The 24,128-nt window shown below is 39.1% G+C and overlaps 1 protein-coding gene and 1 pseudogene across 2 annotated transcripts; one reads left to right on the top strand and one right to left on the bottom strand.

The window, feature by feature from the left end:
* Nucleotides 1-802: 802 nt before the first annotated feature.
* On the bottom strand, nucleotides 803-5,157 carry LOC143620936 (pyruvate decarboxylase 1-like; annotated as a pseudogene). The gene is made up of 7 exons (XR_013151422.1): nucleotides 4,622-5,157; nucleotides 2,973-3,136; nucleotides 2,336-2,898; nucleotides 2,177-2,265; nucleotides 1,955-2,072; nucleotides 1,077-1,265; nucleotides 803-974 (listed from the first exon to the last, which is right to left on the bottom strand). The product of XR_013151422.1 is annotated as a pyruvate decarboxylase 1-like (transcript).
* Nucleotides 5,158-19,322: 14,165 nt separating this feature from the next.
* LOC143620908 (uncharacterized) lies at nucleotides 19,323-20,699 on the top strand. The gene is made up of 4 exons (XM_077092483.1): nucleotides 19,323-19,649; nucleotides 19,694-19,832; nucleotides 19,974-20,231; nucleotides 20,347-20,699. Exons 1-4 carry the CDS (start codon nucleotides 19,323-19,325, stop codon nucleotides 20,697-20,699), a joined length of 1,077 nt encoding a protein of 358 aa, XP_076948598.1.
* The last annotated feature ends 3,429 nt before the right edge of the window (nucleotides 20,700-24,128 follow it).

Here is a 24,128-nt window from a genome sequence, read left to right as displayed (position 1 = left end):
GTAGGTCTCGTGACTGGATCAAACAACAAAACAAACTAAGTACTAGTTGTTCTTGGATCAACCTCACAACTAGTTGACGAAAACAACTAGCTAGAACGAGATCTCGGATCTTGTGTGTGGGTATGGTGGAGCCGAAACTAAGAAGGGTGAAGGAGTTGAGAGAGTTTGCAAGTAACTTGGATATAGATTATAATGCAAAGGTTGCTTGAGTATGGTTTTACACACACCTTATATAGTATGTGTAATCCATACTCTATTTCCATTAATAAATGGCCAATGGGCTTCAAGTACAAGAGCCCTCGGGCCAAAACTTACAACCGTAAATAGACATAAACGTAAACTAATACGAGTTACAAATACGAAAGACTTAATAACAAAACCGGGCCTTACAATTATAGATTACACATAAGTTAATATAAAAAATGAAAATCTATATGTTCAACTTGGTTTGTCGGCTTTAGTTACATGCAAAACCAAAATGGAACCAAATGTCCAGTTTTTTCAAAACATAAAACCTAACCCTCGGTTTTTGTTTTGGTTTGATTATTTCGGTTTTGGATCAGTTTTTTCGGTTAATTCACACCCTTATTTCTATGCCCTAATAACCGTACTTGGAGCACAACTTGAAATGATCAACCAGCTCTTATTCACACAAGACAAAGTACAAACCTCAAGTGTTAACAATCACTAGACCTATTTATTTATAAACAAGATACAACATTTTATTATAACTCCCTCAAGAAACAAGTACTAGTTAGCTACGACAATGGTCTTTTTTATTGTAGGCACAATACTTAATGTGACTACTGTGGATTCGGAGGACGGCTATTAGCAGCAGAGACTCGCGAACCCCATTCTAGTAACTCTTTGCTCGTATCGTCCTTGTGCACAAATACTTCAATAAAACATAGTGAATCCTTTTGTGCTCCTGTTGCTGTTTCAATGGCTTCCACAAGCTCTTCCTCAGTTTTAACCTGTTACAACAATTCATGTTCATGGATGTTTGAATAATAGAACAGTTTTAAAAAAATGCTAGCTGGATAATAACTGGTATTCATGAATGATTAGCTATTAACCTTGCAAGTCCAACATTTGCCTTCACCGTTGTGGACAGCGTTGACAAGACCGGTGTAGTCCCAGTTCTTGATTATATTATAAGGACCGTCGTGGATTTCTACTTCGATTGTGTAACCTCCGTTGTTGATTAGGAATATGATTGTAATTTGTCCACACCGAATCATAGTTGAAATATCTTGTGCGGTTACCTGGTTAATAATTAACATCACTTGGTAAAAAAAATAATAATTTCATTGTTCCATTTTCTTGAAAATATTAATAACCCATTTGACCCAATCATGTGGTTTTCATTCCTTTCAACTAAAGTTCACAGGCCTTCTGCCCAGAGCATGTGATCTTCATTGTAATTCAAACAATGTTCATACCATAAACGAGCTAAGTCACTTGTCAACTTCGAGATCAGCTCGCTCAAAGCTCAAATTGGGCAGAGCTTAAATGAGCTCAAGCTCAAAAATAAGCTTGTTTGGTATATGAGCTCAAACCCGAGCTTCACTGATCGAGTTCGAGCTAACTCGCTAGCCTAAATTAACGAGCCCATTATCTAAATAAATTTATGTAGTATATTAAATATATTTTTAATTATTATATAAAAAATTACGATGAAAATAACCATATAATTAATATACATTTTGTTTTATATAAAAACTACTCACAAACAAATTTGAGCTTTAGAGATAGAGCTCGAAACGAGCCAAGCTCGGGCTTGGATCGGCCCGTTTACACTCTAGGTTGTGGTTTGTTTGCGCATAGCATGTAAATTTCATTGTTTTCCATCTAAAATATAACCCATTTGCCCAAAGCATGATTTTCAAAGATTCAAATCCAAATAAAGTTTTATAGCCCGTTAAGGTGTTTACGAACAGAGGACATGCAGTACCTGGAAACTACCATCACCAATACAAGCTATCACACGTTTGTCTTTAGCTGCTTGAGCATAACCAAGAGTTGCACCAACGGACCATCCGATCGATCCATATTGCATCTGAAATTCATAACTGCACCAAAATTCACAGCATATTTATTTTATAACATTTATAATAACTAATAAAAGAGAGTATGCTTATTAGTTACTAAAATTTACATAAAGAACCACTCTTACCCGCAATTTTCAGGGAGGCGTAGCTTTTGACAATTGAACCATGAATCACCCGTCTCAGCAATTACCGCGGTTTCTCCACTTAACATTTCCTGTTAATAGAATAATTTCAATCAATAAAAAAAACCCGAAAATGTGGATTTATGTAGAAACAATTCATACCTGAATGTGTTTGAAGAGGATATTGACTCTTAAGAGGCTCATCTTTCTCATATTTCAAAGGCACACCACCAGGTACAAATATCCTATGATAATTCTCCAAAGCTGTACTATTTTTCTTTAACCTTTTAGCCAATGCACTCAAGAAATCAGCCATGAAAACCCACCCCAAAGACGGACCGTTACCGATTGTCACACGATTAGGCTGCACGTTGACAAGTTTCTCTTTCTTAATCAACAACGAGTAACCAACCGAGCTATAATCGTTAAAGATGGGTCCCACAAAGATATAAGAATCAGCGGACTCCACTATCTCCCCAACAAAGTTGGTGCTAACCGCACCCCAATATGTCCCGATAAAGTTTGGATGGTGTTCGGGTACAAGTCCTTTGGCTGATGGCATTATAGCTATTGGATATCCGGAAGCATTTGCGAATTCCAAAAAAGCTTTTTGTGCCTTTGCAACTCTTAATTTGCATCCAGCTACGATCACTGGTTTTACGGCTTTGTTTAATAACTTAGCTGTTTCTTCCACTGCTGCTTCTAGACCCAATGGGTTACTTGATCTACAAGTAATGTTGTACATTGCGAGTTTTAGTTAAAAATTTTAACCATTTGTTAATGAATTAATTAGACTTACATTGGTGGAAGAAAGAACGGTACGGGCTCTCTTCCGAATGTAGGATGAGGAATTGCAGGTAAGTTGCAACTTATACTGATGTAGACTGGTTTGCTTTCTTTTAAAGCTGTTGATATTGCATTGTCTATTTGTTCATGAGCATCTTCCAAATTGTTCACCACTGCCTGTTCAATTTTGTCACATATCAGTCATGCAATGTTTGTGATTTAGCTGATCCCGTTGATAGTAGAGTATCTTAATTTTTCTAGTAACGACTTCTCATGGTTAAAAAATAAAGAAATATCACGAAAATACTCATTTAACCGAGGATATTAACAAACTAAACTTTTAACTGTTGTGAAATTATAAAAATAGTTATTTGACATTTCCATTTTTAATTTTTAATAATTTCCACCAATCACGGTGCACGTGTCACCAAAAACTGACTGATATCCTACGCCACTTTCAACTTTAAAGAGAGTCATTTATTTTTTTATTTGTGTAGCCTAATGAGTCTACCTCATTATAGCTTCTAAAATACATATATTACGCTTTGGTTGATTGGTTATTTAAAAACAACTAGTATTTCTCCCGGCGCGTTGCGCCAGGCAGGTTGGCAAAACTCGGGTAATGGTAAAACCCTAGCGTTGATACGGTAAGTCGACGTGAATTCGGTTGGTTTCGGTTACGTGCGTTATAATATCAAAACTAAGACAAAAAATTATAAAAATTGGGGTGAACCAATGGCGTGGCGTCGGTTGGAAAAACTCGATCGTTGGTAAATCCCGACCGTTATCGATCCCGGGCGTTGAGGTGGTTGAGTCTACTCGAATTCAGTCGATTTTCATCATGTTCGTTACGATAACCGAACTAAAAAACAAAAATAACATTCGGTCGGTTTTCATTACGTACTGGAACTAAAACAAAACTCAGTGATTATACTTGAATTCGGTCGGCTTTCGTTACGTTTTCATTGCGGGGAGAAACTAAAAGAACAAAATCGGTTGCATGCGTTATAGTATCGAAACTAAGACAAAAATATTATAAAAGGGTCGGCAAAACTCGATCGTTGATAAATCCCGACCGTTATTGATCCCGGGTGTTGAGGCGGTTGAGTCTACGCGAATTCAGTCGATTTTCATCATGTTTGTTACGGTAATGGAACTAAAAAAACAAAAATAACATTCGGTCGATTTTCATTACGTACTGAAACTAAAACAAAACTCAGTGAGTCTACTTAAATTCAGTTGGTTAACGTCGTGTTTGAGACGATAAAGTAACTAAAACAGAGTAACAGAAAAAAAGAACAAAAACAATATTCACATTCGGTAAGTATTCGTTACGTTTTCATTGCGGGCCGAAATTGAAAGAAAAAAATATCCAACCAATAGGGTGCCACAAAGTGTCCCAATGATGGGCTTGCGGCACCAAAGTTGACATTTACTTCTATTAGATAATAGATAATAGATAATTAACACTTCTTTTTTTATTATTTTTGTCAGTAAAAATGGATATTTTCATGATTTTCCCTTGAATTTACAATAATAATCAAATGGTATATCCTAACTTAAAACACGATTAATCAGTTAGCCAGAATCACTATAATCGATTCAATAAGCAAACATAATAAATCAGTTTAATAATCAATGAATTAAATAAGAATCAATCACCTGAAAACAAGTAACCGTACGGAAACACTGCAACTCCTGTGTAAAATCCGGCAACCCAATAGTATGATGAAGAATCCGGTTCGTCCCGTAGTCATTCGAATTCGGTCCACCGACAATACAAATAACCGGTAAACCCTCACTATAAGCTCCAGCTATGGCGTTGAGCACACTGAGTCCACCAACAGTGAACGTGACCACGCAAGCACCCACTCCTTTAGCTCGGGCGTAGCCGTCGGCCGCGTATCCGGCGTTCAGCTCGTTACAGCAGCCGATGAGGTTGAGACTCGGCTCGGCGATCAAGTGGTCAAGTAAAGTCAAGTTAAAGTCACCAGGAACTGAGAACACGTCGTTCACGCCGATCTGGACTAGCCGGCGCGCCAGATGGCCGCCGAGGGTTCCGCTGGTTGATGAGACGGTGCTTGGCGGCTGAACCGCCGCGCCGACTGCATGGTTAGCTTCCATTTATGGAATTAAATTGGTAAACCTTTGATAATAGAATATGGAAAGTGGTTATTTTTTGAATATGTTGTTTTAAGTGTTACAGAGATGTACTTATAAGCAGCTTAATTTCACTTGGGATCAAGAAACAGTAAAACAAGGTGGTGGTTTTTGAAATAAGTGTCTTGACACTATGGGCCGACAATGGACAAATTAAGAACTTTGTTTCAAAGAGGTTTTCAACTTTAGGGAATATTATTAATGTTTTAGTCAAGATTACTTTCACTAGAATGTAAAGTTGATGATTTTTTTATAGGAATAAATGGTTTTTAAATCTTAACTAGGTTTGTATATGTTGTGTAAGGACGATGAATTAATTAACATGAATTCGTCTGGTAGGGTTAAGATTTTTATAATACCAATAGTATTGAAAATATTAATATGTGAACGTAGAAAACAGTGTTGGTACATGATGTCAGTAGTTCAGTGTCTAGTGTCTGTAATCGTGTTAGTTGGATTTGTTTATGTGTTTTAGATAACTTGTCTCACAAGTTCGCCTGTTATAAGCGAACTTGTGGAACAAGTGAAGTTATCAACAACTTCACCTAGCCTGTTAGGCGAAGTTGTCGATAACTATATATGTTTGATGTACGGGTTATTTTGTAATAGGAGTTCAGTACGTGTAATTGTGATTTGGCTATCACGTGTTAAATGAGTTGCAATGTAACGTGTCTTTGTACTTGGGTTTAACGTATATCGCGTCTAACACTCGTATCGTCTTACGTAGGGATTCCGCACCTACGTAATACGAGATATTTTCGTGTAGATCCGGCTGGGAACCTACAATTGGTATCAGAGCGTTTGCTAGTGATTGTGTGGCTCGGGATTATCACACGAGTGTAGAAATCGTTCCGTTCGACTATTCGCGGGACGAGTTTACGTTGAAATATCGAGTTTTTGTGTCCTACCCATCTCTCACCATCAAGAATAACCCATTACACCTTCGCATACCTCGAAATACGTCAAATTAAAACCTGCAAAAACCGTTTGTTCATCAGGCGAAGTTGCCATCACTGTTCGTAGGGTTTAGGCGAAGATATTAGTTTAAGCGAAGTTATCATTAACTTCGCTTGTCTCACAAGTTCGCTTGAATTAAGCGAAGTTGTCATTAAGCGAAGTTAACATCAGGCGAAGTTAAGAAGCAAGCGAAGTTAAGGTTTAGCGAAGTTAAGCTTAAGCGAAGTTATACTTAACTTCGCCTACTGGGCACTGTTCAAAATAATAAAAAAATATTTTATACTTTCCTCGTGTTTTGAGTTGTGTTTCTTTCAGCGATGACTTCGATAAACATTACGGAACTGGTGAAAATGGAAGTTGAGGCCGGTTCAGCAACTAAGGCCCCAAAAATGCTAAAGGGTACCGATTTCGTGGCTTGAAAAGATCGGTTTGAGCAGTATGTTAAATATCAAGATGCTAAGATGTGGGTGTGCATTCAAGATGGATACATTCCACCAACGGCCTTGTTTGAGGGTCGTGATCAGATTAAGAAGTACAATAAGATGGAAGAGGAAGAAAAGAAGATGTATGAGGCAGAGAGTAAAGCTCATGCAGCAATCACCATGGCTCTTCCACAAGAAATTCTACACACCTTCAAGAAATACAAAACTGCTAGAGAGCTTTGGGAAGCTCTAGAAAACCGATATGAAGGTAATGTGGGGATACGTGCATCCAAGATTAAGCTACTAAAAACCCAATTCTCGGTGTTCAAATATTTGAAAAATGAATCACTTGATGATATCATCACAAGATATTATCACCTGATGACCGAACTCAGCAATTACTCCATTGTATACAAAGAAGAGGAGATAGTAGAGAAACTTCTTGATGCTCTTCCACCGAAATGGGAAATGTACACGGTCTTGATGAGAGAAGATAAAGAGTTTGCCGATTTTGATTTGGAAACTACAGTCAATAAATTACGAACTTTTGAACTTAACATGGTTCGGAAAGAGACACTAACTGATCAGGTTCAGGATCCGGGTATGTACGGTGTAAAAGTTAGTTCAAGTTCAAGCTCAAGATCAGAATCATCTGCTTACTACTCAAAGGGAGACTCAAGCTCAAAATCAACTCATGATGGTCATGTGACTCTCAACATGGATGGTGATGTATGTTTTGTAGCTGGAGGAAGTAATTCTTCAAAACCTCAAGCCACAACTGGTAACTTTTCATCAAATGCTCAAACCAACAAATACTCACAGATGCCCATGAGTGTTAAATCAGCTGAACAACAGTTTGCCCTCTATGCATCTTTCATTGCATCTTATGAAAATTACATCAAAGGTAAAACAGTCGATCCCGCAACTTTGGATGAAGACTATCATCAGATTGATGCTGATGATCTGGAAGAGATGGATCTGCAGTGGCAGATGGCGATGATAGTAAGAAAAGTTAAAAGGTTCATGAAGAAAACGGGTAGAAAGTTCGTTGGTGAAAGACCAGGGCTTGACAAGTCAAAGGTTCGATGCTATAACTGTCAACAAAATGGTCACTTTGCCAAGGAATGTACAAATGAGAGAGTCGAACGCAACCAGACCAGGCCTGCACAACAGAATGGGGGAGATAGTGAGAATAAGTCTATGGTATCTAGACACAATAGTGGGTATAACTGGAATCTACAGGTTGAGGAAGTCTTCGAACAGGCAAATTTAGTTAACATCGAAACTGGAGGAAGCGAGAGGGAGAAGGGGGAAAATCAAGCTTACATGGCAGAAGTGAACGATCAGCTTTCTGAGGTAAGTTCTGAACTCCCTTGTATGCAATGCGAAAATCTGTCTGAACAATTGAAAACAATAACCGATCAGTTTGTTAGTTTGGACGCTCAATTTAAAACGTTAAAAGAAGATCATCATTACACTAAAACTAGAGAAAACAGTTACTCGGTAAAAATAAAAGCTAGTGAAAAAGATATCAGAAGTCTTAAAGCAAGTCTAGCTGAAAAAAATACAAGTAATTGATCTTAGTTATGAAGTGTTAGAAGAAAAAACCAAACTAATTGCTGACAGGGATAAACAGATAGCTGATTACCAGGTAAAAGTGGTGGAATTAAACAGAAAAATTGAACAATTTAGAAACTCCTCAGCAATGCTTGATCACATCGTAAGTGTTCAACGTTCCCCAGTTAAAAAAGGGGGATTTGGCTATTATGAAGTTCAACCACCATATAATCATAACTATACGTATAATCCTAGTAATCAGAATTCTGTTGATGATGAGATTAGTCAGACAGTTCCTGTCAAAGTTTCGATTAAAGAACCTGAAGTTAGTCAAAGCAAAACAAATAAGCCTGTTTCGAATGTTAAGATTTCTGTTCCTAGTTCTGTCTCATCAAATTCGGACAAGACATCCGAATCTAGTGAGATAAAAGAAGAGGTAGTATTACTAAAACGTGGGGAGGAATATAAGCCAACTGAAAAGATTTCTCCCCTAAACCCGTTTGTCCCACCATATGTTAGACAAACGAATAGTAATGCAACCTCAACATCTGAAACAACTGTTGAGACGAAAGTTGAACACAGGAGTTGTTTCAGATGCAATCAAATCGGACACCTAATTGCTAATTGCCCTCTCAATCAGAGATTCAGAGGGATGAGGCCTCCGAAAACTGAGAATAAAACTAATAGTAATTACTATAATGGTAAGAATGCTAACTCTCCAAAATTCAGACATTGGACTAACCCAAGATTTCAAAGAAATCGATCTCAGTTTTTCCCAGTAAACAACCGAACCAACAATAATAATTCAGTTAATTCACTAAGGTTTGGATGGCCTCATAGTTAATTCTCAAGAAGGTATCCTTATAGAACTTACATAAATTATTCTCAAACTGACTTTGAACAGCCAAAGTACGGGATGCCGTTTAACAGATTTAATCGACCCAAGACCAATAGGTCTTGGGTCCCCAGATTTTAATCCTTTGCTTTAATCGTGCAGGAACAGTTGAACAGGACTGTAAACAATCGGTGGATTGTGGATAGTGGCTGTTCCCGGCACATGACTGGTAACAAGAATTTGTTACATGAATGGAAACTTGTTCAAGGAGGAAGAGTTAGTTTCGCTTGAGAGAGCGGAGGTAGAATTACTGGTATTGGAACTGTAACAAATGGAAAAATGAAATTGGAAAAGGTGAATTTTGTTGAGGAGTTGAAGCATAATTTGTTGAGTGTATCTCAGATTTGTGACAAAGAGTACATAGTGCACTTTACTAAAAATGAGGCAATTGTTCTGTATCCTGGTTTCAAGATACCAGAGGCATGGGTGGTGATGAAGGCTCCAAGAGAAAAGAGCACATACGTCATGGATATGAGGTCAACTGAGATGACAACAGAAGAATCATGTCTTCTGTCAAAGGCAACTGAATCTGAGTCTGAGTATGACATCGAAGAATGGGGCATATACATCTTCGAAAAATGAACTACATTGTCAAGAATGGGCTGGTGCTTGGTGTTCCCTTGAAGAACTTCAACTTTGAAGACCAATGCTTATCGTGCAAGAAGAGAAAGCAACACAATAAACCTCATCACACCAAGAAGGTTAATTCAATTGTCAGTACCCTAGACCTACTTCACATGGATCTCTTCGGTCCCGTGAATGTAAAGAGTCTAAGGGGAACATCGTACTGCTTGGTAATAACTGATGATTACTCTCGATATTCTTGGGTATATTTTCTGAAGACAAAAGATGAGACGGTACAGTTGGTAATTAACTTGATTACTAAGATTGAGAATATTGTGGGGAGAAAGGTTAACTATATCAGGAGTGATAATGGGACAGAGTTCAAAAACTACCAGATGGAGCTGTTCTGCTTACAGAAAGGGATAGACCACCAGTACAGCGCCCCGTATACTCCACAACAAAATGGGGTGGCTGAGAGGAAGAACATGACGCTAATTGAAGGAGCCAGAACCATGCTGGCTGATGCTAAACTTCCCGTGGTGTTCTGGGCTGAAGCAGTTGCCACAGCCTGTTATATCCTTAATCGTGTTTTAACTGTTAAAAAGCTAAATAAAACTTGTTATGAACTTATGCATGGTCGAAAACCAAACTTGAATGGTCTCGAACCATTTGGGTCCCCATGTACGATATTAAAGACAAACTCTAAATTTGGTGAGAAAGCCGACGAAGGTATTTTAGTCGGATATGTTGTTGGGACACCCAACAGAAGAGTCTTTAATTTATCGAACAACAAGGTTGAAGTGGTATGTAACACCGACATCACGAGTTACAAACCACCAATGCCCAGCACGGGACCCGCTGAAGTTTTTGACTATGATAAACTGTTCAAATCCTTTAATATGCCTTACTTGAATTTTGCAGAAGTTGATGAGAAAATTGCTTCACAGATTCTGTATGATGAGGAGGAAAATATTGTGCAACGTCCACAGTACGATGAATGTCAACCTTCCACGTCAAGTGCCGTTAATGCTCCGGCCGCCTCTACTGAAGAAGAATTTTACAACCCTTTTCACTCTCAACAACAATCACCCATTGATGAACTCTCTTCGAACCTGGAAGACAATCTGCAAGTCATTTCGGTTCCGACTACTGGAATTCACAAAAATCACCCTTTGGAGAATGTAATAGGTGATCTGTCTGACGGTGTACAAACAAGACGAAGCTTGAATGAACACACTTGTGTTTACGCAAGCATTAAAGAAACGGGTATCTTAAATGAATGCTTGTACACCTGCTTCATCAGCCAGATTGAACCAAAGAACTATCAAATGGCTCTAAAGGACAGCTCGTGGGTCGAAGCCATGCAAGAAGAGTTAGCTTAGTTCGAGAAGATGGAAGTATGGAAATTGGTTGCAAAACCGAAAAATGTGCATGCAATAGGCACCAAATGGGTTTTCAAATGTAAGAGAGATGAGAAAGGGATAATCATAAGGACAAGGCGAGGCTGGTCGTAAAAGGGTTTAATCAGCAAGAAGGGATCGACTACAATGAAGTGTTTGCTCCTGTGGCAAGATTGGAAGCGATTCGTTTGTTTTTGGCATTTGCTGCACACAATGAGTTGAAGGTGTTCCAGTTAGAGGTGAAAAGTGCGTTTCTTAACGGTAAAGTCGATGAGGTTGTGTACATTGAGCAGCCTCCAGGTTTTCCTGACCCATACTTTCCTGATCACGTGTACAAGTTAAGTAAAGCGCTATATGGACTACATCAGGCCCCTCGTGCCTGGTACGCAACCTTGTCTGATTACTTACTTGAGAATGGGTTCGAAAGAGGAAAGATCAACAGCACGCTGTTTGTCAAGAAAAAGGGGGGAGACTTTCTCCTAGTTCAAGTCTACGTGGACGACATCATCTTTGCTGCTTCAAAAGTCGCCATGTGTCAGGAATTTGAGGAAGTCATGAAAAGGAGGTTTGAAATGAGTGCAATGGGTGAATTAACTTTCTTTTTAGGATTGCAGGTTAATCAGAAGAAGGAGGGGATGTTCATCCATCAAACTAAATATGTCCAAGACGTTCTCAAACGCTTCAAGATGGAGGACAGCACTCCATTTGATACTCCGGTTTGCGTCAACCACAAGCTGGGTGCTGATTCAGACAGTGACGCAGATGTGGACCCCACCCAATATCGAGCAATCATAGGTTCTTTAATGTATTTAACTGCATCTAGACCTGACATTATGTTTGCAGTTTGTCTCTGTGCTCGATTTCAGGCTAGCCCAAAGGAATCTCACATGAAGGGAGTGAAGAGAATACTAAGGTATCTCAAAGGCAAGCCTAAGCTGGGATTGTGGTACACGAAAGGGGGAGACCTGGACTTGGTTGCTTACACGGATTCTGACTATGGAGGTTGCAATCAGAATCAGAAGTCGACAACCGGTGGATGCCAGTTTCTGGGAGGAAGATTGGTGTCTTGGCAGTGCAAAAAGCAGACCTCTGTAGCCATTTCTACCTGTGAAGCAGAGTACATGGCAGCATCAAACTGCTGCTCCCAGGTTCTCTGGATACAACAGCAATTGCGCGATTACGGTCTGAATTTCACTCAAACTCCTATTTGCATTGATAACACTGCAGCGATCTCAGTAACTAACAATCCCGTAAAGCACATCAAAACTAAACACATTGACATTCGTCATCATTTTATACGGGATTGTGCTGAGAAGAAATTAATAGTGCTCGAAAAGGTTGATTCGTTAGATAATTTCGCTGATCTTTTTACTAAAGCGTTTGACAGAACTCGTTTTCAAAACCTTGTTGAGTTTAATGGGATGATCAATCCCGAGTAACCGTATTTTTCGTTTTTACTTAAAACAAAATAAAAAAAAAACGTCACTACCGCTTAGAATTATGTCGGTTGCTTCTGTTTGAAGGACATATCTTCGGATGTGTTTGGTCCTCACTTCTACCAGTAGATTATGAGGATAGCCATTAACAAGATGACAGAAAGCGACTGGGGCGGTTTATGATGTGTTTTCATTCTGTCGCTGAAAAATAGTCGTTCATACTTAGTTAAAAGGATGCATATTCGTATGTGGTCGGTCCAGCTGATCCATTGGATCTTCAGGATAGCCGTTTACCTGATGACTTTGACTTGATCGGGGCGATAGAATTTAAATTTTTTTAGGGAGATGATATAATTTTTCAAGTCTATAACTTCGTAAGAATTTTCTATACAATGTTTCTAAGAAAATTGATCCAACCTTGGAAAGTGATACTCAAACTATTTTTGTGTGCTTCACTAGTGAAGTTATTAGGCCTAAAAGACTCTAGAACAGTCATTGTATGTTATGGTAGCTTTTTATGGTGCGTAAAAGTAGAAGTGATACTAACTAAATCTTCTCGATTTAAAGGGACAACTCATTAAGAGTTGTGTATGTCTCCATATATATCTTTCCGAATGATAGGCAGAAAAGCGATTACCCAGTCATACACGAGCCCGTGAGTGATCTGATTCCCAAGAAGATAGTGTGTCAAGTACCTGCAGTGATCCAGATTCGGGACTTGCAGTAGTCTACTGTTTGAAGCTATGTAAATCTTAATTATCAAAAAAAAAAAAAAATTTCCTTGTTAAGACTTCTGAAGCTTACAATGTTATACTTATCAATCAAGAGGCAAGAAAGAGAAAGGGTAGAAGACTCTAAAAGATCAAGATGTATTTACGGTTTAATCAGACACTACGGGTCGAGGTCACCTCGGGGTGACTCGGGGAAAGTCAAATAAGCTTTGAGAATAGATGGGAGGCATCACAATCTCTGATGTGTTGTACGTTTATATTTTGATCTTAATTGAACCTAATCCGTATCACAGAAGCGATGAAAACCATACTAAGTTGTTTACCTGCTTACAACCTGTTCTTTATGTCATAATATAGCTGAACATGGATCTATGTGACAATCACTTAACTAGTATGATTCCTGTTCGGATCTTTTCTAAAACATTCAAGTCCCTGTCAAGACTGAAATTTGATCCCGTGTACTTTATTTCTAAAATTTTCATTGCATATGTCGCTTTATGGTTAAAACTTGGTTACTTGGTCTTTGATCGTATCATTTAACTCTGTAAAGGAAGTTTTAAAAGTAAATAGCATAATGTTCAAATTTATAAGGGTCTGTTTTGTAAGTTTAATACCAAGCGAAGTTGAGAAAGGGCGAACTTGTTATAGGGCGAAGTTAAGGGTAAGCGAAGTTAACCCTAACTTCGCCTGTATAATGTTCAGCCCTATATAAGGGTCAACTCAGTCAAAACTTTTACTTATTTTCAAAACCCAGCGAAGTTATATTAAGCTAACTTGTGATATTAAACCCTCGGCGAAGTTAAATCTCGAATCCAACTTGTTGTTTATCTCCGTTTTTAATCCGTGTTAAAGGTGTGTAAGGTCGAGTGACTTATAATTCATATCAATGGTGTTAATCAAATGTCGTTTCGGTCCGATTTGTGACCTCGTTCATGCAAACCTTTAAACACCCGCTAACCAAACTCTTTCAAATGTGTTCATACCTAATTTGATCTTCTAGATCGTTATTATAACATGCTTTCATGTGATAAACCAACAATTCACCATTTAAATCGTGTTTGGACGTCTGCAATTCGCCGTTTCAGATTCAGGCGAACTTATGTTTAGGCGAAGTTGTTCACAACTTCGCCTATGGCATAACTTCGCCTAATCAATTTTAAATTAATTATGTTGTCTGGATAGTCTCAGGCGAAGTTAGGATTAGGCGATGTTATTCTCAGGAGAAGTTATACTTAACTTCGCCCTTTCCCTAACTTCGCTTGCACACCAGAATTTATCATAACTTCGCTCTTGGTAATAGGCGAAGTTATGATCCGCTTTGACATTGTTCTAACTTAGACTGTTTGTTATGCAGATATGGCAGCTGTAGCAGGAGCCGGTGGTGCTGGTGGTGACGAAGGTGGTGATAACAACTGTCAATTCTTTCCGGGGCACAATATGTACATCACACTGGACCCGGATGCTAACGGTGTTGATGATTATCGCGAGATCATCACTTTTCTGATTCGCTCGCGTATTTTCCATGCTATTACTACAACTCTGCCCATTTCTCTGCCAAACATAGAAGACTTCTGGCAGACGGTGGAATACGATTGTAGAGTCGAACCCCCAGTTATGCGCGCCACCGTTAACAATCAGGTGGTGCCTTTCTTTTCTGAGCAGATAAGGGTTGCGTCGCAGTTTGGAAATGAAATGAGAGATGATCCTACAGACTTTGTTGCTCCATTCAGAGACGGTGCATTTTTAAGAATGGGCTATTCTGGTCCATTGGGTGACACTCAGAGACGCAAGGGATTTTTGTTGGACCAATGGCGCTTTCTCATGCACGTGATGATCGTGTGCATGTCGGGTAGAAAGGCTGGTACGGACGGTAAGGGTGCCACGATGCAATCGGCAATGGCTGCACTGACTTACAACAAGCGTTACAGCTTCAGTCAGATGGTGTTCTATGAAATAGACCGTCAGAGACGAGCGGTGGCTCGTGAAAGATTCTTGATGTATCCTTGGTTTTTAAAAATGATCTTGAATCATGTAGCTCCTACGCTACCTCAGTGCCGTCCGATTCGTTATGTGGAGAGTGTCAGCAAGAGAATTTTTGCACAGTGCAGAGCGTCGAGTGCTAGAAGTAAACCAGAGCTTCGTCCTCGACATACTCCGCTATTTGGGTATTTGATAAACCCAGCGTATGTTGCTCCTAGTGGAGACGAGTTTCGGGATCCGGCACCGCAACAGGCTGCTGTTTCTCAACCACCACCTGTGGTACAGCAAGCACTACCTGCTGCTCCTGTTGTGGCACCGGAGGAACACGTAGACCTTGAAGCTGCTTTTGGTGGCCAAGGATTTTTTGACATGGAACGAGTTGATCCTGAGGAAGAGGTTCAGGTCTCAGTTGCGCAGGTTTCTAGTATGGATGTGTCGATGGTAGCTACGACTGTAGCTGACTCTGAAAGAACCGATTCTGACTCCTCAGCTGATGATGTTGCTCAAGCAAGACAGATACTGGTCGCTCAAGAAAGAATTCACGGAAAGAGAAAGAAAGATACTGATGACTGTGAGTCTGATTATAAGGAGGAGTTAGATCGGTTGGTTCGTCGATCGAAACGGGTAAGACCGGGTGAAGGATCGGGAGCTGGTGAAAGCTCGAGGGTGGTACGCTTCTCTCTACCCGCTTTATTTGGAATGACTATGGTCCCTGCGTCCATGACTATGACAGGACCAATCACCTCGGATGTTCCCGTGGTTTCTACATCATCTTCATTTGGCATTCCACCCACTACATTCCAGTTTTCGACTCCAGAAATTGTTTCCTTGCCACCTCCTACACTTACTCCATCGGAGGTAGTTGCAAGATTCGTTGAGTCGACGCTGGTTGCCACTGCAGGGTTATCTGCTTCGATACCACCTGCGGTTACTTTTATGCCGGTTTATGATGTTCCAGCTACTTTTGGAATCCCTTCACCGTATGCTCAAGACACCTCTCATATGAGTTTTGATTTTGATGCAACCTTATCTGACTTGGACAGAATAGCAGCTCTTGAAAGGGGCGTGGCGGAGCAGTCGAGAATAAATCTGATCCAGACTCACGCTATTCAGCGCCTTGTTGCAGAGAATCAGATTCAGGCGTCCCTCGTGATTGAGCACGGAAAACTTTTTGATGCCTTGAAACAGTTCTTGGCATCTCAGGGGGAGACGAGCTGCAAAGGTGACGAGTTGAGGACGAAGAAGAGGAATGATCGAGACGATGATCCCAATGCATCGAAAGGTGCAGGTGGTGAGTTGCCAATAACTGAACAAGCTCTTGGGACTTCCACATCTCAGGGGGGGTCTACTGGTGCAACTGGTGAATCGGGGGGTGATGACGTGGTGGCAGTGGATGATGAGGAGATGGTGGATGTTGATATTGAAGGTGACGACGATGTGTTACCGATTGAAGAAATTGAGAAGATAGGGGCTGAAATTGTGATTGACAGTGAGGTTGAAGAGGGAGAGATTGTGGAGGAAAACATTGAGCATGAAATTCCAGAAGCTGATAAGTCAAATTTGGGTCAAGATACGGGAAGCGAGGAGACTGAATGGGAAGAGCATCCAAGATGGAAAGAAGGTTATGCTAAATGGTTTGTAAAGACAAAGAAACCAGCGGTCCCAACTATGTTTAAGAAGAGTTACAACATCAAAGGGTATGCTGAATCGAAGAAGGGGATTATATGCTGGTTATACGATGAGCAGTTGAGGCTGTTTGTGATTAAACGTTTTGATGGAGTTCAGTATTTCAAGAGATTGTTGAGATCGTTTAGTACCTTGCCGGAGTGTGAGGTGAAGGACTTAGCCAAGTTGGGGTTGATAAACAGGAGTAGTGATAATATGGCTAGGATTATTGGGAAGATCGTTTGGAAAGAAAGTATAAAAGAGAAAAAGTTCGAGTTATTAAAGCCGCAGAAAGGAAAGCTCGTTGAAGATAAAGACAGAGGTATGAGAGCTGATGGAAAACCTTGGATGATAATGAAGTATAAGCCGATCCGGTGTTTAAAAGAAGTGCCGATGAAACAAATACCCAAGGATGTCTTAAAGAATCTGAAATGGTGGTATGTTGATAGTGAAACAGCTGAAGCGGTGATGGAGGATGAAGATGAACAAGAGTTGCTGAGAGTGTATGATCCAATGCACTTGGTGAATTTGTCTCAAGCTGACTTGCAGGTGCTGAACGAGAAAAAGATATTCTATATTCCGGCATGGAAAGAAGAAGGCAAGAAATATCAGAGAGTAGTTTCCGTTTGTGTCAGAGAAGGAGTTCATGCTTGAAGACGGGTGACTCGAGTTTTGGAATTACAAGACACGTGATTGAAGTTAGAGATATGAATCTACTGCCAAGGGGGAGTCTGTTGGTACATGATGTCAGTAGTTCAATGTCTAGTGTCTGTAATCGTGTTAGTTGGATTTGTTTATGTGTTTTAGATAACTTGTCTCACAAGTTCGCCTGTTATAAGCGAACTTGTGGAACAAGCGAAGTTATCAACAACTTCGCCTAGCCTGTTAGGCGAAGTTGTCGATAATTATATATGTTTGATGTACGGGTTATTTTGTAACAGGAGTTCAGTACGTGTAATTGTGATTTGGCTATCACGTGTTAAAGGAGTTGCAATGTAACGTGTCTTTGTACTTGGGTTTAACGTATATCGCGTCTAACACTCGTATCGTCTTACGTAGGGATTCCGCACCTACGTAATATGAGATATTTTCGTGTAGATCCGGCTGGGAACCTACAAACAGTAACGGCACTCGTACCTTATAATGAAAAATTAACGTATTAACAAACAGTTGTAACTTATGATCAAAGAGACACGAATTCAGTTAGTATCAGTCAGGTTCGTTACGATATTCGCACTAAACACAAAAGCTAAATTAATAAAAGCCCAAATACTCGTATCGCTTATGATACTAAAATAATAACATATTTAAAACGAAATGACGTTATTAGGTCAGTTAAACCCTTGCGTTTCTGCGGCGAGTCGACGCCAATTAGGTCGGTTTTGATTACGTTTGTTACGGTACCGAAATTAAAACAGAAAACATTACATGTTAACGGGGGCAGATCTATATAGTATCATACGGGTTCACGAGAACCCACTGAGTTCCAAAATTTATATAGAATATAGGTATAATTTATGAGAGTGAACCCATATATATTTTGAGAGTGAACCCATATACAATATATAACTCTGGTCTGGTGGTAATTCTCCCCTCTTTAATTCCGCCATCCCTCCTTTTGACCCGGGTTTGAGTCTAAACCACAACGCTAATTTTTTTTATTTCCGTTTTTTCCTTTTTTTTATCCAGCAAAGTAAAAGTTAGGGTTTACTTTTTACTTCTACTCATCGCTAACACACAACATCAGACGCTTCCTGCAGTTCAAACCCTACCCCCCAGGGCCCCACCACCACTGCAGTCCACCGCCAGCGGCCGTCTCTCTTTCCGCCACAAACCCACAACGTCCTCGCCTCCTCTGCCTTCCTCTCCATCCCTAGTCTCCATCTTTCCTTCACTCCAATCTTCACAGATTCACAGTAGGGTACTAAGGTATGCTTTGATGTTTTGCTTCAATTATTATTGTTTATTTACTGAACTTACAATTAGAAAGTATGATTATGTTGAAGTTTGTTAATTGAATTAGATAATTATTGTTGTTTAATTTTGATTTGTAAGCATTATAAATATTAAAAGATATTTCTTAAGTGAACCATCAAACATTCAATCATCATCTTCAAGTAGTAAACAACCCTTAAGAATATATTTGAATGACCTTTCGTGGGATCCTTCGGAAAGGAAACCAATTTCATCTTATCATCCAAGTCAAAAAGATGAAATTAGACCAACTTATTTGCTTAGAGGTCCATGTCAACCAACAGAGCATGAGTTTCCACAAACAGATTTTAGTAGTAAAGCAAGACGTTTTAATAAAGATTGGTACACACAAGAGCATGGAAATTGGTTGGAATATAGTGTCAAAACGGATAAAGTGTATTGCTTATATTGTTACTTGTTTAAGGAAATTGGACACAATGATGCTTTTGTGAGTGAAGGTGTACGGTGGTGGCATAGAATCTCAAGATTTACAACTCATGCTAGTAAATGCAATAGTTTACATGACAAAGCGCGTAAAAGAGGGGAAGACTTACTTAACCAACCTCAATCTGTACATGTGGCACTTGATAAAAAAACTGATAAAAACAAAAGGGAATATAAGATGCGATTAAGTGCTTCGATTTTAGCCACTTATGGATTGTTGAATGGTGCTTTATCTTTTCGTGGTCATGATGAGTCCGAAACATCTCTTTATAGAGGGCATTTCATAGAGCTTTTAAAATTATTTGGAGTAATAAATGAAGAAATTGGTAAAGTTATATTAAGCAATGCTCCGAAGAATAACCAAATGACGGCTCCATCAATCCAAAAAGAGATTTGTAATTATTTTGCGGCAGAAGTATTAAAGAAGATATTTGATGAACTTGGTGATGACGTCTTTTCCATATTAGTTGATGAATCGAGGGATGTTTCTGAAAAGGAACAAATGGTTGTGTTATTGAGATATGTTGATAAATTGGATTTGTGAAAGAGCAATTTGTTGGCCTTGTTCATGTAATGGAAACAACCGTGTTATCTCTTAAGAAGGCCAATGATGAATTATTTGCTCATTACAATGTGAGTTTGAGTAGGATTAGAGACCAAGGATATGATGGTGCAAGTAACATGTCCGGTGAGTTTAATGGTTTGAAAGCTTTGATTTCGAAAGAAAATTCACCTGCATATTATGTTCATTGTTTTGCTCACCAACTTCAACTTGTTGTTGTGGCTCTTGCAAACTAACATCACGAAAGTTTTAAACTTTTCAATGAAGTATCAAGTTTAGTAAATGTTGTTGGTGCATCTTGCAAGCGGGTAGATTTGATAAGAGAAAGTCAAAGAGAAAGATTGGGATTGAATCCGGAAGTTGAAACGGGAAGTGGACAAAATCAAGAACTATCATTTGCAAGAGCCGGAGATACACGTTGGAGTTCTCATGAAAAAAGGATGACCCGTTTGGTTTCTTTATATCCTAGTGTTATTGACGTGCTTGAATATATAGAAAATTCGGGAGATCTTGATGCTCACAAAAGTCAAGGAAATGGACTTCAATTATACATGAGAACATATACTTTTGTGTTTTATCTACATTTGATGAAGCACATTTTTGGGTGTTACTAACACATTGTGTGAAGCACTTTTGATAGATGTCACATCCTTTTGTGAAAAGTATGATATTGAAATGGTTAACATGGAAGCCGTTTATGTTGACCCGAAAAATCGAAGAAAGAAGACCGGCATCACTAATCGTCAACATTATGTGGTCAACAATTTTAACACGGTACTCGACATGCAAATTCAAGAGCTTGGTAACCGTTTTAACGAGGTAACCACTTACTTGCTTATTTATATGAGTTCTTTGAGCCCGTGTCTTAATTTTAGAGCCTTTGATAAACTAAATTTGCTAAAGTTGGCCGAGATGTATCCATGTGATTTTAGTTTTGATGAAAAAGACAAGCTTATCTATGAACTCGGCAACTACATTGCTAATGTGAAATAAGATACACGGTTTGACGACTTGAATGGGGTAAGTGAGCTTGCCAAAAGGATGGTGGAAACAAGAAAACACATTGATTTCCCGTTGGTCTATCGATTAATCAAGTTATCGTTAGTTTTACCGGTTGCAACGACGAGTGTTGAAAGAAGTTTTTCTTCAATGAAGCATTTGAAGACAGAATTGCGTAATAGGATGGGTGATGGATTCTTGAACGATGCTTGCATTTGTAACATTGAAAGAGAGTTCCTTCAACAAGTTTCGATTGAAGATGTATTGCAACGTTTCCAAAAGATGAAAACTCGTAGAGAACAACTATAAGTAAGTTTTTTTTATTTGTTTTAAAAGACAATCGTATCTTTATTATGTATGTTATCATTTCTATGATGATGTTTGTTTTTTGTTAATTTATCGTATTTATGTTATGTAATGAACCTTACGGCCTTACCCGACCCGAACCGTTGAACCGACCTAAACCTTCTAATCGACCCGAAATTTTTATGGTCGGTCGTATAAAATTAGAGCATTTAAAAACAGTGAATCTATTGGAAAAAAATCATGGATCCGCCACTGCATGTTAAAAGAAAAAACAAAAAGAAAACTTCGTATGATGTGGTTAAAGTTGGTGGTATCATGTAGACCAATGAGGTCCTCGCGACACAAAGTTTCAATTTTAAACTTATATGTATTTTTGAATGTTTCTTTGTGAAATTTTATAAACAACCAACATCAAAAAACACAACACCAACACACCCACACACGACTGACCTCCACAACTCGGAGAGTAGCGCCACAAACAAGAACAAACTACATGAAATCAAACTTATACCAATTTAACTAATCTACCGAACTATATTTGGATATTTTATTAAACCATAAAAGTCCTAGCGCTTTAATATCTCCAATAATCTCCTCTACTTTCACCTCCTTTCCTTCAAAAACCTTTTCGTTTCTCGCTTTCCAAAATCTCTAACAAGCAATAATAATAATCCCATGAAACACCTCTTTCTCGCCCTCACCAAGCTTGACAGTCTTGTGAAGTTCTAATATATCTCTAACCGAAAAACCATAGATTGGAGACATCTTGCACCATCAACTAATATGTTCCCATACAATCTTCGAGACCAAACAACTCGTGGTTATATGATCGGCTGACTCCCTCCCCATCTCTCATAAAGCACACTCAATAAAAGAAACTGATAAATTCCTTCTTTCAATCACACCCCTCGTAGGAATTCTATTCATCTCGACCCTCAAACATGAATATTACATTTCGTTGGAACCCATTTGCACCACCTCATGACATAATTGTTTATGCCATCTTTATTTTAAATTACCATCTTCCTAAGCGAACACACTGTAAATTGTCCACCATTATCTCCTAATCATTCCCATGAGTCCCATTCCAATCCCAAGTCCACCATAAACTACCTTCATTCCTCCAAAATTGTTCCTTTACTTTACACCTTTTGTTATTTTCAAGCTTAAACAATCAATCATACCCAGTGGATCCCACCAATAGCAAGGCTATAAGTAGGGTCTGGGGAGGGTGGGATGTAGGTACACCGTACCTCTATCCAACGGGATAGAGAGGTGGCTTCCAGGAAGACCCTCAGCTCTAAGAAACACGTGTATGAGAGAATATAAGAGGGAACCAAAGTTCAACAGTAATATAATTGATAATAGCACGTAGTAACAATAATAATACTAATACATGTATAGATAGAAAGTATATAAATATATGAAAAATTAATAACAAAATGGTGTGTGACCATAAATAAGGTAAAGAGAATCTCCTCAGTTATTCCTTTCTCCCTAAAAATCCTTAACATTAATTCTATGTCCCCAAGAATCCATATCCTCAACCATGTCCTCGGAGAGGTTTAGGTCTAGCAAATCATGTCTAATCCTCTCATGCCAAGTCAATTTAGGTCAACCTCTACCCCTCCTCCCCTATATAGTAATGTTTTCTACGGATCTTACAGGATTCTTCGTTTGTCTTCTCTTCACATGTCCAAACCATCTCAATCTCCACTCTCTTAACGTGTCGGATATGTTAGCTACCCCTAATATCTCTCGAAACACACCGTTTCTTATTCGATCTAACATTGTATGCCCACACATCCATCGTAGCATTCTCATCTCTGCTACCTCCATTTTCTGCACTTGTGTCTTTTTAATGGCCCAACAATCTTTTCCATATAACATTGCAAGTCTAACTGCGACCCAATAAAATTTTCCATTTAGTTTAGTTGGGAATCTCTTGTCGCGCAATATGCATGTGGCTGCTCTCCATTTACACCATCCTACCTGAACTCGATGGGCCACATCACTGTTTAATTCCTCATCGCTCTGAACAAATGATCCTAGATACTTGAACTTCATTACATGCGTAACCACTTGCCCTTCAATGGTGATCTGAACGTCCTCATTGTCATTTACCCCATTAAAATCACAATGGAGGTACCATGTTTTAGAGCGACTAATCCTTAAACCTTTTGTCTCTATGGCAAACCAACTGTTTCCCCCAAAATCAAATTATTCACAACCAAGCTTATATAAATGAGGGCAAACCTCTTTTATACTTGTAGATCCCACCCAATTGTCACTCCAGAAATTCATACTCTGGCCATCTCATAGCCTTCCTTTTATGAGGTCAACCGTTTTGTTGTCCCCCAAAATCAAATTATTCACAACCTTAGCTATATTAGGCCATACTCATGAATTTCCTTTCTTGGCCGGCAACACTTCCCGATTTTTAGTTTGAGTATGTATAGAATTAATAATCCATTTACATAACCCATCCACCTCTTATTGAAATTGCCAGACCACTTAGCAAGAAGCGAGTTATTCACATCTCTAACTCTTGATAAGCCAAGACCACCCTTACCTTTAGGAAGAGCTACCCTCTCCCAAGCCACCCCATGGATTTTGTTGGCATTAGAAGACCCTACCCACAAGAATCTCTTCTTTATATTCTCCAAATTATCCACCACCTTACTTGGCACCTTAAATATAGAGAAATAGTACATCGGTAAGCTTTCTAGAACCGCTTTAATCATCACAACCCTTCCACCTATAGATAAAGAGTGGGCTCTTCAAACTACCAATCTTTTCTCAAAAGTATCCATGATCCCGCTCCAGTTGTGCGCTTTATTCATATTGGCACCCACCAGAACACCGAGATGAATAAAGGGCATTTTACTAGCTTCACACCCGAGCACACCTGCCATATCTCTAACTTCTGCACCTGGAATATTGATACCGAATAATACATATTTTTTTTAAATTTATTTTAAGCCCATAACACATGTAGAAACACCTCATAATTCTATTCACATTTTCCAAATTCTCTTTCGACCATATCTCCAACTTCTCTTACGACGAATCTAGTCCATTGATTTTGGATTTGAATGGTTAACATTAGTTTGCGGC

Source organism: Bidens hawaiensis, unplaced genomic scaffold (genome assembly GCF_021521415.1).
Source record: "Bidens hawaiensis isolate Kalapana, Puna unplaced genomic scaffold, B.hawaiensis_p1.1 tig00002735_1, whole genome shotgun sequence".
NCBI classification, from domain to species: domain Eukaryota; kingdom Viridiplantae; phylum Streptophyta; class Magnoliopsida; order Asterales; family Asteraceae; genus Bidens; species Bidens hawaiensis.
The sequence above is the reverse complement of the archived record's forward strand: the minus strand, read 5'-3'. Positions and strand labels throughout refer to the sequence as shown.

Excerpts from the sequence above, each read along its gene's own strand:
- LOC143620908 (XM_077092483.1), top strand. The coding sequence starts at position 19,323 with ATGCGATTAAGTGCTTCGATTTTAGCCACTTATGGATTGTTGAATGGT. Across the intron at positions 19,833-19,973 it reads TGGTGCAAGTAACATGTCCG|TATCAAGTTTAGTAAATGTT; the intron begins GTGAGTTTAATG and ends TTTTCAATGAAG. Across the intron at positions 20,232-20,346 it reads AGATCTTGATGCTCACAAAA|ATGTCACATCCTTTTGTGAA; the intron begins GTCAAGGAAATG and ends CACTTTTGATAG.